General features: G+C 42.7%; 1 protein-coding gene across 2 annotated transcripts in view; it reads left to right on the top strand.

Annotated features, from left to right (window-relative positions):
* Positions 1-1,056: 1,056 nt before the first annotated feature.
* Positions 1,057-13,525, top strand: part of FAM76A (family with sequence similarity 76 member A) — a 34,196-nt gene continuing 21,727 nt past the window's right edge. For both annotated transcript variants that reach the window (XM_040229823.1, XM_040229824.1), the window contains exons 1-4: positions 1,057-1,376; positions 2,789-2,853; positions 5,258-5,312; positions 6,034-6,186. In XM_040229823.1, coding sequence (XP_040085757.1) covers positions 1,296-1,376; positions 2,789-2,853; positions 5,258-5,312; positions 6,034-6,186 — 354 coding nt within the window. In that variant the 5' untranslated portion in view covers positions 1,057-1,295. The remainder of the gene's footprint in view (positions 1,377-2,788; positions 2,854-5,257; positions 5,313-6,033; positions 6,187-13,525) is intronic.

Below are 13,525 nucleotides of genomic sequence, written 5' to 3' on the forward strand. Positions count from 1 at the left end.
ATTTGGGTATCAAAGAGAGAAAATTTGGTGGAGGCGGGATTTATAAGCTATAAACGTGCCCTCGGTTGTTTAAAACTAAAAAACAAACCCGCACAATGAGGTAAAACTGCCATTAGTATGGCTCAGGTGGTTGGCAGAGTCAAAAGTAATAGCCCCAGAGCAGCTATGAAGCAGCGACTTGGAAAGGTCAGCACTGCAGGAAGCTTTGCCAGTCTCAAGAATAAAAACTTTGTAGTTCCTTGGACAGCCCCTAGATGCACCAGGCTGGGAACTGGAAGTGGGGACTGGAAAGAGGCAGAGTAGCTGGAAGGATGGGGCTTGCTTTCCGGTGGCCAGATCTAACCAGGAAATGCCAGATGGTTGTTCGAGAGATACAAACTGAGGGTGCAATTGGATAAGACACAGTGGAGAGCAGGCCTCAGGCCAATTGCATCCCACTTGGAGGGGTCCTCGAGGGTACAAGAACTCTTAGCAGTGGAGAGCCTCGCTTTAGTATCTGTCTTCTCCTTTCTGAGGGATCAGCACCCCTCTTCCACAAAATAGGGGTGCTTTCTCTGGGGCTTCTCTTTCTCTCTGGAGGTCAGAGACCCTAGACCAGGTCCCTCTTTTTTAGGAGTCTCAGAGAGCATTCGTCTAAGTTGTTTCTCCTGCTTACGCTACTTTTTCGAGTTAGAGGGACGTGCAGGGACCTCTGGCTCTGAGGTTGGGCTTGTTTTCTCACAAGCGCCGCCCCCGCCCGCTCCCCCCACCCGCAATCTTCTTCAGGCTCGCAGTGACGACCGTGTTCTAGTTCAACAACGCACCGCACTCAGCACAACACGTTACCAAAGGGCAACTCCATGGAAACTGAAACATCACAACTCTGCGAAGGTATCGCGAGAGGCGCGGTTGCGCCTGCGGCGGAGAGAGGAGGAGCGAGGGCGGGAGCCGAGAGAGAGGTGGGAGGAGCCTAGGCGCTTCCTAGGTCCCGGGCGGGAGACCGTCCCTCCCAGCGGCGCCCCCGCGTGACTGCGCTTTACATAATCGAGGCCGCGCGCGTCATAAGTGGCGTACTCCAGTCCAGACCGAATCAGAGTCCTAAGAAGCTCTGTGTTCCGTCCCTTTCTCCTTGATAGACGTCGAAATGAACCAGTGAACGGGCATCTAGCGCTGCCGCGCCCGCCCTGGTCCGCTCGCACCCGAGGGCCCGCCTGCCTGCAGCAGCCCGCAGCCTGCCGCCGCCAGGTTGTGCCTCAGACTGTCAGATAAAGCGGCGGGCCGGGCCGGCGGGGCGGTGAGCGCGGCCCGGGCCGGACATGGCGGCGCTCTACGCCTGCACCAAGTGCCACCAGCGCTTCCCCTTCGAGGCGCTGTCTCAGGGGCAGCAGCTGTGCAAGGTGCGCGGGCTGGGGCGGCGGCCGGGAACTGGGACGCTCGAGGCGCGGCCCGGATCTCCCGGTTCTGCGGGGACGCCCGGCGGGGTCCCCTGGCCAGGGCGTGGCAGGCCCGCCTAGCTGAGGAGCCGCACCCGCCCCGCCGGGAAACAGCGGGGCACGTGGGGGAGACCCAGGCCCCGGCCAGGTCCCTGCGGCCGGCGTGTCCGGGTGCTTAGCAACCGTGAGGGATTGTTCTCGGACCCCGTGAGGTCGGGGGAGGGGACACCTGGTCCCCGGCTCGCCCTGGACCAGCGGCGCCAGAGATTCTTCTTGGGCTGGCTTCTCCCAACCCCCGCCAGGATCTGATGGGCTTCAGACTTAGGGACCTCCTACCCCACCTGGGACTAAACTCCAGAGTCGGGTGCTGCCTGGGAGGATTGCCTCGAACTCGGGCGCCTCATGGGCACTTTTCAGTCAATTTCAGAGTCAGAGGTAGACAGGCTTCATAATAAAGCCCCGCAATCAAGCGCATAAAGCAAAAGGATGATTTTTTTCAGCGTCTAGTTATTGACCTTCGGTCCTCCCCCTAACCAGCTGCTGTTCAGTTTTTACCCTTGAAGGTCCAAGTTCTCTTTTTCTTTTAAGTTGCTTCATCTTTCTTTGCCTATTTAAATGAATAGAGATGCTGTGCTGCTACTGCTGCTAAGTCACTTCAGTCGTGTCCGACTCTGTGCGACCCCATAGACGGCAGGCCACCAGGCTCTGCTGTCCCTGGGATTCTCCAGGCAAGAACGCTGGAGTGGGTTGCCATTACCTTCTCCAGTGAGGTGACAGTTAAGTCACTAAGCCGACTGTAGAGTGATGTCGAGATATCTCCAGATTAATCCAGAGTTTGTGTCTCTATTATGGATAACTCATAATTGTGTTGAGGCAATCGTTATTGCCTCAAATGGCCGTAAATTTGACACTTTTTGTTAACTAGGTATGAGAGATCTCAAAAGTCAAATAGTTTTTGGCCTTAAATACATATTTGTGTGTACGTGTGTATTTGCTTTTAAGGGAGTTTTATGTATGTAAGCAATAATTTTTATCCAGTACTCTGATTTCACAAATGAACCTGCTGAAAAATCACACAGTGGCAGAGGCAGAACCGGACTAGAATTCAGGGCTTTTTATTCCTCATGTCTGAGGCTTATTCATACCTTTGTTTTACAATTTATGACTAGTTCCATATAAATTCTTACTTAACTCCCACATCAATGCAGGGTGGTGATGCCAGTATTACAGATGAAGAAAATTAGTCCCAGAAAGTTAAAGTGACTCAGTCAAGCACAGTGCTTGTGCTTGGAATAGTACTCCCGTCTTCTGCCTCCTCCTGAAGACTGTTTCCATTTCTGACTGCCTGTTAAAGCTGTATCCTCATTTCATTTCAGGAATGTCGGATTGCACACCCTGTTGTGAAGTGTACCTACTGTAGGACTGAATACCAGCAGGAGAGGTAATCAATTGCATCAGACACGGGCGCTGCCATTTCCGGTTATAATGCAATGGATGCAAAATACACATTGTTCTCTAGTTATTCATTAATTGCTTACAAATTACTTATTTTTCATCCTCGATAATTTCATATTGTGGTTTGGATATTTTTGACACTAAGAAAGCAATCCCACAACAGAAAACATGAGTCTTGTGTTCTAGTACGTTTATACATAGAGTTTGAAGAAATTATAAGCTCAAAGAAGATATTTTTGGAAATGTGACAATCCTTATAAAGGGTTTGTTAGCCCTAGTCACATTTGAAAAAACTCACTTGCCTTTACACTTAGCTCGTGTTAATCTCATTTTGAGAAGTGTGAAAAATACCTGGGTGTGAATGGAGCACACATCTATGGGGGACTTTTTAATGGCAGCAGAATGGTTTAGTGGTATAGCAAGTTCAACTTTTTTGTGGAACTGTAGCTGTAGGTAATATTACCTTAAGCAGGATGGAGTCTTATTTGCTAGCTCATACACAGATCTAGAAGCCTGAGTTTAGTCAGCGTCATTTCAATTTTGGGACTATTTCCCCTAACATTTTGTTATGTGTATTTTCAAACAAAAAACAAAAAAACACTAGACTGTAAACACTCATCTACCCACTACTTAAATTCTACAATTTACATTTAGTTTACTATATTTGCATCTGTCCATCTCTCTGTCCATCAGTATATTGATACATCTTATTTGTGATGCAGTTTAAAGTTGTGAACATTAGTGTACTTGACCCTAAACACTTCAGCATGCATATCATTAACTAGAGTTCAATATTTGTTTATGGTTTTAACATTTTTTTTTAGAGGTAAAATCCGCACACAGTGAAATGCTCACATCCTATTTGCATCATTCAATGAGTTTTAAAAACAGTATACATCTGTTTTACCCCAAACCCCATCAAAATATAAAACATTACTGTCACCCCAGAGATTATAACTCCAACCTAGTCACTCCTCACCCTCCATGCTTTTTTACAAGCAACTACTGTTCTGATTTTCCTTTCTACCGTAGATTAGTTTTACCTGCTCAAGAACTTCATATAAATGGAAACATATAGAATATGCTCTAGAAGCTTTATATTTTAGCTCTTACATTAGCCCTGTGATTCCCTTTTGAATTAGTTTTTGTGTGTAGGGTGAGATATGAAGTTTAACCCTTAATTCATACCATATATAAAAATTAATTCAAGATGGATTATAGATTTTTTTGCATTTTTTTCTGAGGGGTCAAGAACATTTATATATATTGATATATATGTCCCACTCCTTGAGTAATAAATCTAAGATAAACCCAAATGTTCAACATCACAGCATCACTGATGCTAATCCTCTTTCTAGAGGTCTTTTTCAATGTACTTCACTTCCTGAACTGCCTTTCTTTTTTTAACCCACTGGACCATCAGGGAAGTCCCTGAACTGCCTTTTTTAAATGGCAGAAAATTGCCCTGGGAAATAGTTTGTTTGAATATCTCATTTTAATTTAATTTTTTCTACTTTGAGGTATTTCTTCTGGCTTTTAACTTTGTATTCACTTTGATAGGAATTGTAGGGGGAAAAAAATCAAAGTAGTGAATATACTGGTTTTTATGTGATTTTGTTTTTAGCCCTCAAATATTGTTTAAACTGTTCTTAAACATTAGCTATTTGTTTGTACCTTCCTGTGAGAAGGGTTAGACTTTATTTGAAGATGATTTCTTTTCCCCAAGGCAGTTTATCAGTTTAGGCAAGTTGGAAATACTGTGACCTGGATCTTCACTGAGCTACAAGGGAAGTCCCCTCACAAGGGAAAGGGTGTGTTTATTTTTGTCAGTGCTTAGCTCCTAGAGTACTTGAAATATTGAAAAAATATCTAATGTTCACATCTATTTCTCCACATCTGGGATTTTCATATACTTTTGCTTACAGAGGAGAATGTAGACAGAATAAGGTCAACATGAATAGAATTTCTGAGTTTATACCCCAAACACAAATACTTTATTCCTCATCTCAAATTTCTCACCTGGTCATCTGACTTAAGGAGGATTAATTTCTTTTCTGAGTACATTTTTCATCTGACATAATATTTGTTTTGATTGTCCTCTCCATATCTGATAATTTTACCTGGTGATACTTGGAAATTTCATAATCAGAAACAGCTCACTCTCCACTTAAACCAAAGCCTCATTTTATTTGAGCTAAAACTACAAAAGAATTAAGAGTTCATGGCCAGATAACTCAACCTTCAGTTAATCTAATATCCAAACTGTTTTTTACCTTGGCACTTAGTAATGAAAAAATTCCTTGGAGTTAAGGAAGAATTTCTTTTGAGATGTTCTAAGTCAAATGACTTTTTTTCCTAACAAAGCCTTGTGTCTCTTTCTTCCTTAACAGTAAAACTAATACTATATGCAAGAAATGTGCTCAGAACGTGCAGTTGTATGGAACGGTAAGTAGGGTTTCTCCATACCTAACAGTGAGTAGTCTGGTCTCTTGGGACCTTACCTTCTGCAAACTGTTAATATAATTACAGATTTTTTAATTAGAAGACCTAGTTATGTAAAAATGTTCTCAGAAAAATGTATCTAATATTTTAGTTTTCAAAGTTAGCTAATACTTAATGAGTTCTGTGTTTATAGTAACTGTGACAGGTTTGTGATATAATTTTCCTTGAGAAGCTTCAGTAACCAGTATGTAAAGAGAAGGGGAAAGATGAATCCTATGGTGTGAGCTCTTTGTTTGGTAACAGTTGACTTTTCATTTTGATGAATAATTTTTTTTTTCAGTGTTAGGGTTCAGCATACTGTGTTCTTGCAGGCATTCTCCCAACATGTTTATACACTGATAATGGCAAAGAGGCCTTTTCAGAGATTTGGAAGCGCTTGCTGGTTTCTCCAAAGAGCTAGTTCTGTTGAATTTGTTAGAGAAGTTCAAGCATATATGCTAATGGGATTTTGTTATTTATTTAAAAATCAATAGGTCCTGTGCATAAAAACACTTTAAATGGTATGAGGAATTGGGCTTTCTTTGATCAATGTAAAAGGAAATTTATAAAGTTGGGAATGCATTTTTGCATTGATTAGTGAACGTGTATAATAGAAATCATTGCGTTAAAAAATGCACTGATATTTTATAGTGTACTTACTTGACACCTTTTTTTTCTCTTAAAGCCCAAACCTTGTCAGTATTGCAACATAATCGCAGCTTTTATTGGCAACAAGTGTCAGCGTTGCACAAATTCAGAGAAGAAGTACGGACCACCGTATTCTTGTGAACAGTGCAAGCAGCAGTGTGCATTTGACAGGAAAGATGATAGAAAGAAGGTAGGTCTCTGTGTTTTTCTTTTTTTCTTTCAGGGAAATTAAGATGGGCCAACTGTGTTAAAAAGACATGTAACAGAGAATGATTTCTCAGTTCCTCTCCAAATTGTTATTGACCTTGAGGAAGCTTTTCAGCCTTTGTTTTCTTCACTTATAAAATGTGGACCTTTATTTTCTAACATTTAGCTAGTGTTTCACGAGAATCTAAATTACAGTGATCACTATCCCTTATAAGTGAAATGGTGATTGGCAAAATTCTACAAAACTCTGTAGGGATTGTGACTTAAGCAAGGTAAGTGTATTACCAGTTTTACAATCTGGCTTTTCAAATGTTTCTCTCTGTTGAAGTTAAAGATCACAAGAAAATGATACAGATAAAGATCTATGTGGAATGATGGTACCTTGGTGGAATTAAAATGGTATAGATTTGGTTTGTTTAAAACCCTTCAGTGGCTTCCAGTTGCACTTAGGATAAATCCCAAACTCCTTCCATCGCCTGCAAGGCCGATACCTGACTCTGTCTCATCACCCGTTACTCTCCCCCCTTTCCCCTTGGTCCAGCCGCACTGTCTACCTTTGAGTTCTTCAGACATGCTAGTCTCATTTGTGCTGGCTGGGTATGCTGGATACACAGCCTTCTCCAGAGTGTCATGACTGGTTCCTCATGTCAGGTCTCAGCTCAGTTGCCGCCTTCTCACAGAGACTTTTACTAACTGTCAGTCACTCTATCATATACTCTGTTTATTGTCTTCAATAGCACGTAACATTATGAGAAATTATCTTGTTTATTTGTATACATGTTTGTCTCCCCCCTCTGGACTATGAGCTCTTTGTCCATCTTGTTTTCATGCTGGGTTCCCAGCAGTCTGACACATAGTAGTTCAGTTCAGTTCAGTCGCTCAGTCGTGTCTGACTCTTTGCGACCCCATGAATTGCAGCACGCCAGGCCTCCCTGTCCATCACCAATTCCCGGAGTTCACTCAAACTCAACGTCCATCGAGTCCGTGATGCCATCCAGCCATCTCATCCTCTGTCGTCCCCTTCTCCTCCTGCCCCCAATCCCTCCCAGCATCAGAGTCTTTTCCAGTGAGGGAACTCTTCACATGAGGTGGCCAAATTACTGGAGCTTCAGCTTAAGTATCATTCCTTCCAAAGAACACCCAGGACTGATCTCCTTCAGAATGGGCTAGTTGGATCTCCTTGCAGTCCAAGGGACTCTCAAGAGTCTTCTCCAACACCACAGTTCAAAAGCATCAATTCTTCGGTGCTCAGCCTTCTTCACAGTCCAACTCTCACATCCATACATGACCACTGAAAAACCATAGACTAGATGGACCTTTGTTGGCAAAGTAATATCTCTGCTTTTGAATATGCTATCTAGGTTGGTCATAACTTTTCTTCCAAGGAGTAAGCGTCTTTTAATTTCATGGTTGCAGTCACCATCTCCAGTGATTTTGGAGCCCAAAAAAATAAAGTCTGACACTGTTTCCACAGATGCCATGATCTTCGTTTTCTGAATGTTGAGCTTTAAGCCAACTTTTTCACTCTCCTCTTTCACTTTCATCAAGAGGCTCCTTAATTCCTCTTCACTTTCTGCCATAAAGGTGGTGTCACCTGCATATCTGAGGTTATTGATATTTCTCCTGGCAGTCTTGATTCCAGCTTGTGCTTCTTCCAGCCCAGCGTTTCTCGTGATGTACTCTACATATAAGTTAAATAAGCAGGGTGACAATATACAGACTTGATGTGCTCCTTTTCCCATTTGGAACCAGTCTGTTGTTCCATTTCCAGTTCTAACTGTTGCTTCCTGACCTGCATGTAGATTTCTCAAGAGGCAGGTCAGGTGGTGTGGTATTCCCATCTCTTATAGATAGTAAGTACTTGATAAATATTGTTTGAGTGAAAGAGTGTTGTATGGAAATTCTCAGTGTCCAGAGATGCTTTTCAGAGTTGGCTTAGTCTCTCAAGAGCTGACTCTTGTAACCCAATTCATTAATTTAAAATGGGAGGAAGTAACTTTCCAGTGACTAGAGTACTCCTGCCTGCCAACCAGGAGTCAAGATACTGGAAAAGCTGAATTAGTAATCAGAAGGTAACATATAATAGTTGGAGCGAGCACAGGGTTTTCAGTCCCACAAATGTAGGTTCCATCCCACTCCTGGCTTAGCTGGATCATCATGGGCAAAGTTCTTATTCCTGTTATGTATTAGTTCTGTCATCTTTACAATGGGAGTAACAGTAACTACTTCACAAGGGCATAAGGAGATTTAATTGATATAGGTATGTTATATAAAACACTTAATTTTGAGCCTAGCACAAACTGTACTTCAGTAAATGGTACCTATATTATTATTAATTGGATTACATTAGAATTCATTAAGTTTCTACTTTCTAGTTACAATCCTTTGATTAGAGTTTGCATAATTATAGGTATCGTCAATGACTTATTTACAAATTTAAGGAAGACTAATCTTAGGGATTAAGGGTGGATAATCTGGACTCAGTGGGCTTGCCAGGTGACTCAGTGGTAGAGGACCTACCTGCCACTTCTGGAGACGTGGGTTTGTTCCCTGGGTTGGGAAGATCCCCTGAAGGAGGAAATGACAACCCACTTAAGTATTTTTTGCCTGGGGACTCCTATGGATGGAGGAACCTGTCAGGCTACAGTTCATAGGGTCCCAAAGAGTTGTACATGTCTGAATGACTGACCGTGCATGCATGCATAATTTGGACTCAGAGTGCCTGGGTTGAAGTCTTTGTTCTGTCACCTATTTGTTGTGTGACTTTGGTCAAGTTAATCTATCAGTGCCTCAGTTTCCTCATCTGTAAATGAGGCTGATCAGATGTCATCATTGTTAGGAAGGTTGAGTTATTGGGTGTAAACCCCTTCAAAAGGAATCTGGCATGTGATAAGTACTCAGTGTTATCTATGATGATTTCTTTATGATAGTTTAATTCTCAGAGGGTAATTTTCTATTTTTAAAGTTTATTTGTGAAGGGAAGATTGAAATAATCTGTCCTGTGGTTCAGTATTTGATTTTCATGTTTAATGCTCTCTTTCAGTGCAGTTTGCTTTGTTTTCAAACCTGTCTTCAATGAAAGCTCTTTACTGGGCAAGGTCTCCTAGAGTATTTTAAAATCAGGCCTTTAAGCCACATCCCATAACCATGAAATGCACCTCATTGAAGTTTGGTTTCAAAATTCATTTATGCATTCATTAACAAATAATTACATGCTTGTCGAGTATCAGACACTGTTCTGGGTATTGGAAATACACTAATGAACTAAGCAAAAGACACTTTATTCTCTCAGAGCTTTTATCTGCATATGTAAGAGATGGATGAGAACAAACAAGGAGTTGAGTGAACACAGGTTTTAGATGTAAGTACTATAAGGAAACAGGGTCTCTGGTAGAGAGTGACTGGGGAGGCCAGTTTCAATGGAGCATTCAGGAGGACCTGCAGGGAGATAACGTCTGACCTGAAACTGAACTTGAGGAGAAGGAAGCTGCAATGGGAATCTCTGGAGGGCAGAGATCCTGGGAAGAGAGACCAGCTATGGAAAGACCCTGTGCCAAGAGTAATGAGCCTGGGGGACTTCCCTGACATTCCAGTGGCTAAGACTCTGAGCTCCCAACGCTGGGGCGGGAGTCAGGGCTCAATCCCTGGTCAGGGAACTAGATCACACGTGCCGCAGAAAATCAAAGATCCTGCATGCAGCAGTGAAGGTCAAAGATCCCGCATGCCACAACAAAGACCCAGTGCAGCCAAATAAATAAGGAGGCAGAGTGAGCGAGGGAATGAGATTATAAAGGCAAGTAAGGGCTACATTTAAGTCAACATAGGCCATGGTAAAAAATTTAAATTTTTATATAAGATAATCTATGATTTTAAGGTGAGGAGAGTTATAATCAGATTTACATTTAAGAAGTCCTCTGGCACCTATATAGGAATGGTTGATAGGGAGAAGAACAGAGAGATCATTTGGGTGAGTCATTTTAAAAAATATTTATTTGGTTACGCCAAGTCTTAGTTACAGCCTGTCTTTAATTGAGACGTGCAAACTGTTAGTCATGGCATGTGGGATCTAGTTCCCCGACCAGGGATTAAACCTGGGCCTCTTGCATTGGGAGTGTGGAGTCTTAGTCACTGAACCACCAGCGAAGTCCCTGGGTGAGTCTTGTAGTTGTGAGAGATAAGAATGGCTTCGCTTGGGTGGAAGCAGTGGAGCTGGAAAGAAGTGGATAGATCAGACCGATGAGTTGCTAATAGGTTAGGAGAGTGAGGGGCAAAGAGGTTTTTGCTAACAAGATTGAAAAATACTTCAGATAAATAATGGTGTGGCTTACCTACCCATGTTCAAAATAGGGCAGAAGGTCCAATTTAGAGGTAAGACAAAACTAAAAACTAAACTGCCAAGACTAAAACTAAAATGCCCCAAACTGAAATTCCGTAAAATATCAGCACATTGCCTCCCAAGTGTGAGCTAATAGCTCTGCTGCTCTGCCACTTGTACTAGTCCACTTCACAAACTCAGGCTTGCAATCTGAGTGTGGTACAGAGGGGCCCCAGCTTCAGAGGATTGTGGAAGCCCGATTTTGCTTTCCTAGCCCTGTGCTCTGCACCTTGGTGTAGAGATGCTTCTGCCCAAAGTGATCGACTTTTTCTGATTCAAACAAAGTGCCATAGTAGTCACCACCAGGGACTGGGGCCCTGGAAGCTACTTGCCCATCAGTCTTTTTCTGGAAACCTTCTTTCCATCTGAGGAAAGATATCCAGCATACCACTTTATGAGTCATCTATAAGGTATGAAAGCTAAAGTACAAATTTTATGTTTTATCTTCTCCCTGCTGAATTTTCCTTGGTGAGAACTATGGAGATGTTTGTGTCTTTTGAAATTCTTGTGGGAACTTGGCTCTGGTGTGTGTTGTTGAAGAAAAACAAAATAAAAAAATAAATATAATTAGCATGTTAACATTTGGCCATGCCCCATGGCATGCAGGGTCTTTGTTCCCCAACAGTGGATGGAGCTTGTGCCCCCTGCAGTGGAAGCACAGAGTCTTCACCACCGGACCACCAGGGAAGTCCCCAGTTCAGTTCAGTCGCTCAGTTGTGTCCAACTCTTTGCGACCCCATGAATCGCAGCATGCCAGGCCTCCCTGTCCATCACCAACTCCTGGAGTTCACTCAGACTCACGTCCATCGAATCCATCGGTCGTCCAGCCATCCAGCCATCTCATCCTCAGTCGTCCCCTTCTCCTCCTGCCCCCAGTCTCTCCCAGCATCAGAGTCTTTTCCAATGTGTCAACTCTTCGCATGAGGTGGCCAAAGTACTGGAGCTTCAGCTTTAGCATCATTCCTTCCAAAGAAATCCCAGGGTTGATCTCCTTCAGAATGGACTGGTTGGATCTCCTTGCAGTCCAAGGGACTCTTGAGTCTTCTCCAACACCACAGTTCAAAAGCATCAATTCTTTGGCGCTCAGCTTTCTTCACAGTCCAACTCTCACATCCATACATGACCACAGGAAAAACCATAGCCTTGACTAGACGGACCTTAGTCGGCAAAGTAATGTCTCTGCTTTTGAATATACTATCTAGGTTGGTCATAACTTTCCTTCCAAGGTGTAAGCGTCTTTTAATTTCGTGGCTGCAGTCACCATCAGCAGTGATTTTGGAACCCCAAAAAATAAAGTCTGACACTGTTTCCACTGTTTCTCCATCTATTTCCCATGAAGTAATGGGACCAGATGCCATGATCTTCGTTTTCTGAATGTTGAGCTTTAAGCCAACTTTTTCACTCTCCTCTTTCACTTTCATCAAGAGGCTTTTTAGCTCCTCTTCACTTTCTGCCATAAGGGTGGTGTCATCTGCGTATCTGAGATTATTGATATTTTTCCCGACAATCTTGATTCCAGCTTGTGTTTCTTCCAGTCCAGTGTTTCTTATTATGTACTCTGCATATAAGTTAAATAAGCAAGGTGACAATATACAGCCTTGATGTACTCCTTTTCCTATTTGGAACCAGTCTGTTGTTCCATGTCCAGTTCTAACTGTTGCTTCCTGACCTGCATACAGATTTCTCAAGAGGCAGGTTAGGTGGTCTGGTATTCCCATCTCTCTCAGAATTTTCCACAGTTTATTGTGATCCACACAGTCAAAGGCTTTGGCATAGTCAATAAAGCAGAAATAGATGTTTTTCTGGAACTCTCTTGCTTTTTCCATGATCCAGTGGATGTTGGCAGTTTGATCTCTGGTTCCTCTGCCTTTTCTAAAACCAGCTTGAACATCAGGGAGTTCATGGTTCACGTGTTGCTGAAGCCTGGCTTGGAGAATTTTGAGCATTACTTTACTAGCATGTGAGATGAGTGCAATTGCGTGGTAGTTTGAGCATTCTTTGACATTGCCTTTCTTTGGGATTGGAATGAAAACTGCCCTTTTCCAGTCCTGTGGCCACTGTTGAGTTTTCCAAATTTGCTGGCATATTGAGTGCAACACTTTCACAGCATCATCTCTCAGGATTTGAAACAGCTCAACTGGAATTCCATGACCTCCACTAGCTTTGTTTCGTAGTGATGCTTTCTAAGGCCCACTTGACTTCACTTTCCAAGATGTCTGGCTCTAGATGATTGATCACATCATCATGATTATCTAGGCCGTGAAGATCTTTTTTGTACAGTTCTTCCATGTATTCTTGCCACCTCTTCTTAATATCTTCTGCTTCTGTTAGGTCCATACCATTTCTGTCCTTTATCGAGCCCATCTTTGCATGAAATGTTCCCTTGGTATCTCTAATTTTCTTGAAGAGATCTCTAGTCTTTCCCATTCTGTTCTTTTCCTCTATTTCTTTGCATTGATCGCTGAAGAAGGCTTTCTTATCTCTTCTTGCTAGTCTCTGGAACTCTGCATTCAGATGCTTATATCTTTCCTTTTCTCCTTTGCTTTTCACCTCTCTTCTTTTCACAGCTATTTGTAAGGCCTCCCCAGACAGCCATTTTGCTTTTTTGCACTTCTTTTCCATGGGGATGGTCTTGATCCCTGTCTCCTGTACAATGGCGCAAACCTCATTTCATAGTTCATCAGACACTCTATCTATCAGATCTAGTCCCTTAAATTTATTTCTCACTTCCACTGTATAATCATAAGGGATTTGATTTAGGTCATACCTGAATGGTCTAGAGGTTTTCCCTACTTTCTTCAATTTGAGTCTGAATTTGGTAATAAGGAGTTCATGATCTGAGCCACAGTCAGCTCCTGGTCTTGTTTTTGTTGACTGTATAGAGCTTCTCCATCTTTGGCTGCATAGAATATAATCAGTCTGATTTCGGTGTTGACCATCTGGTGAT

The sequence above is a fragment of the Oryx dammah genome, unplaced genomic scaffold (genome assembly GCF_014754425.2).
Source record: "Oryx dammah isolate SB20612 unplaced genomic scaffold, SCBI_Odam_1.1 HiC_scaffold_27, whole genome shotgun sequence".
Lineage (NCBI taxonomy): Eukaryota > Metazoa > Chordata > Mammalia > Artiodactyla > Bovidae > Oryx > Oryx dammah.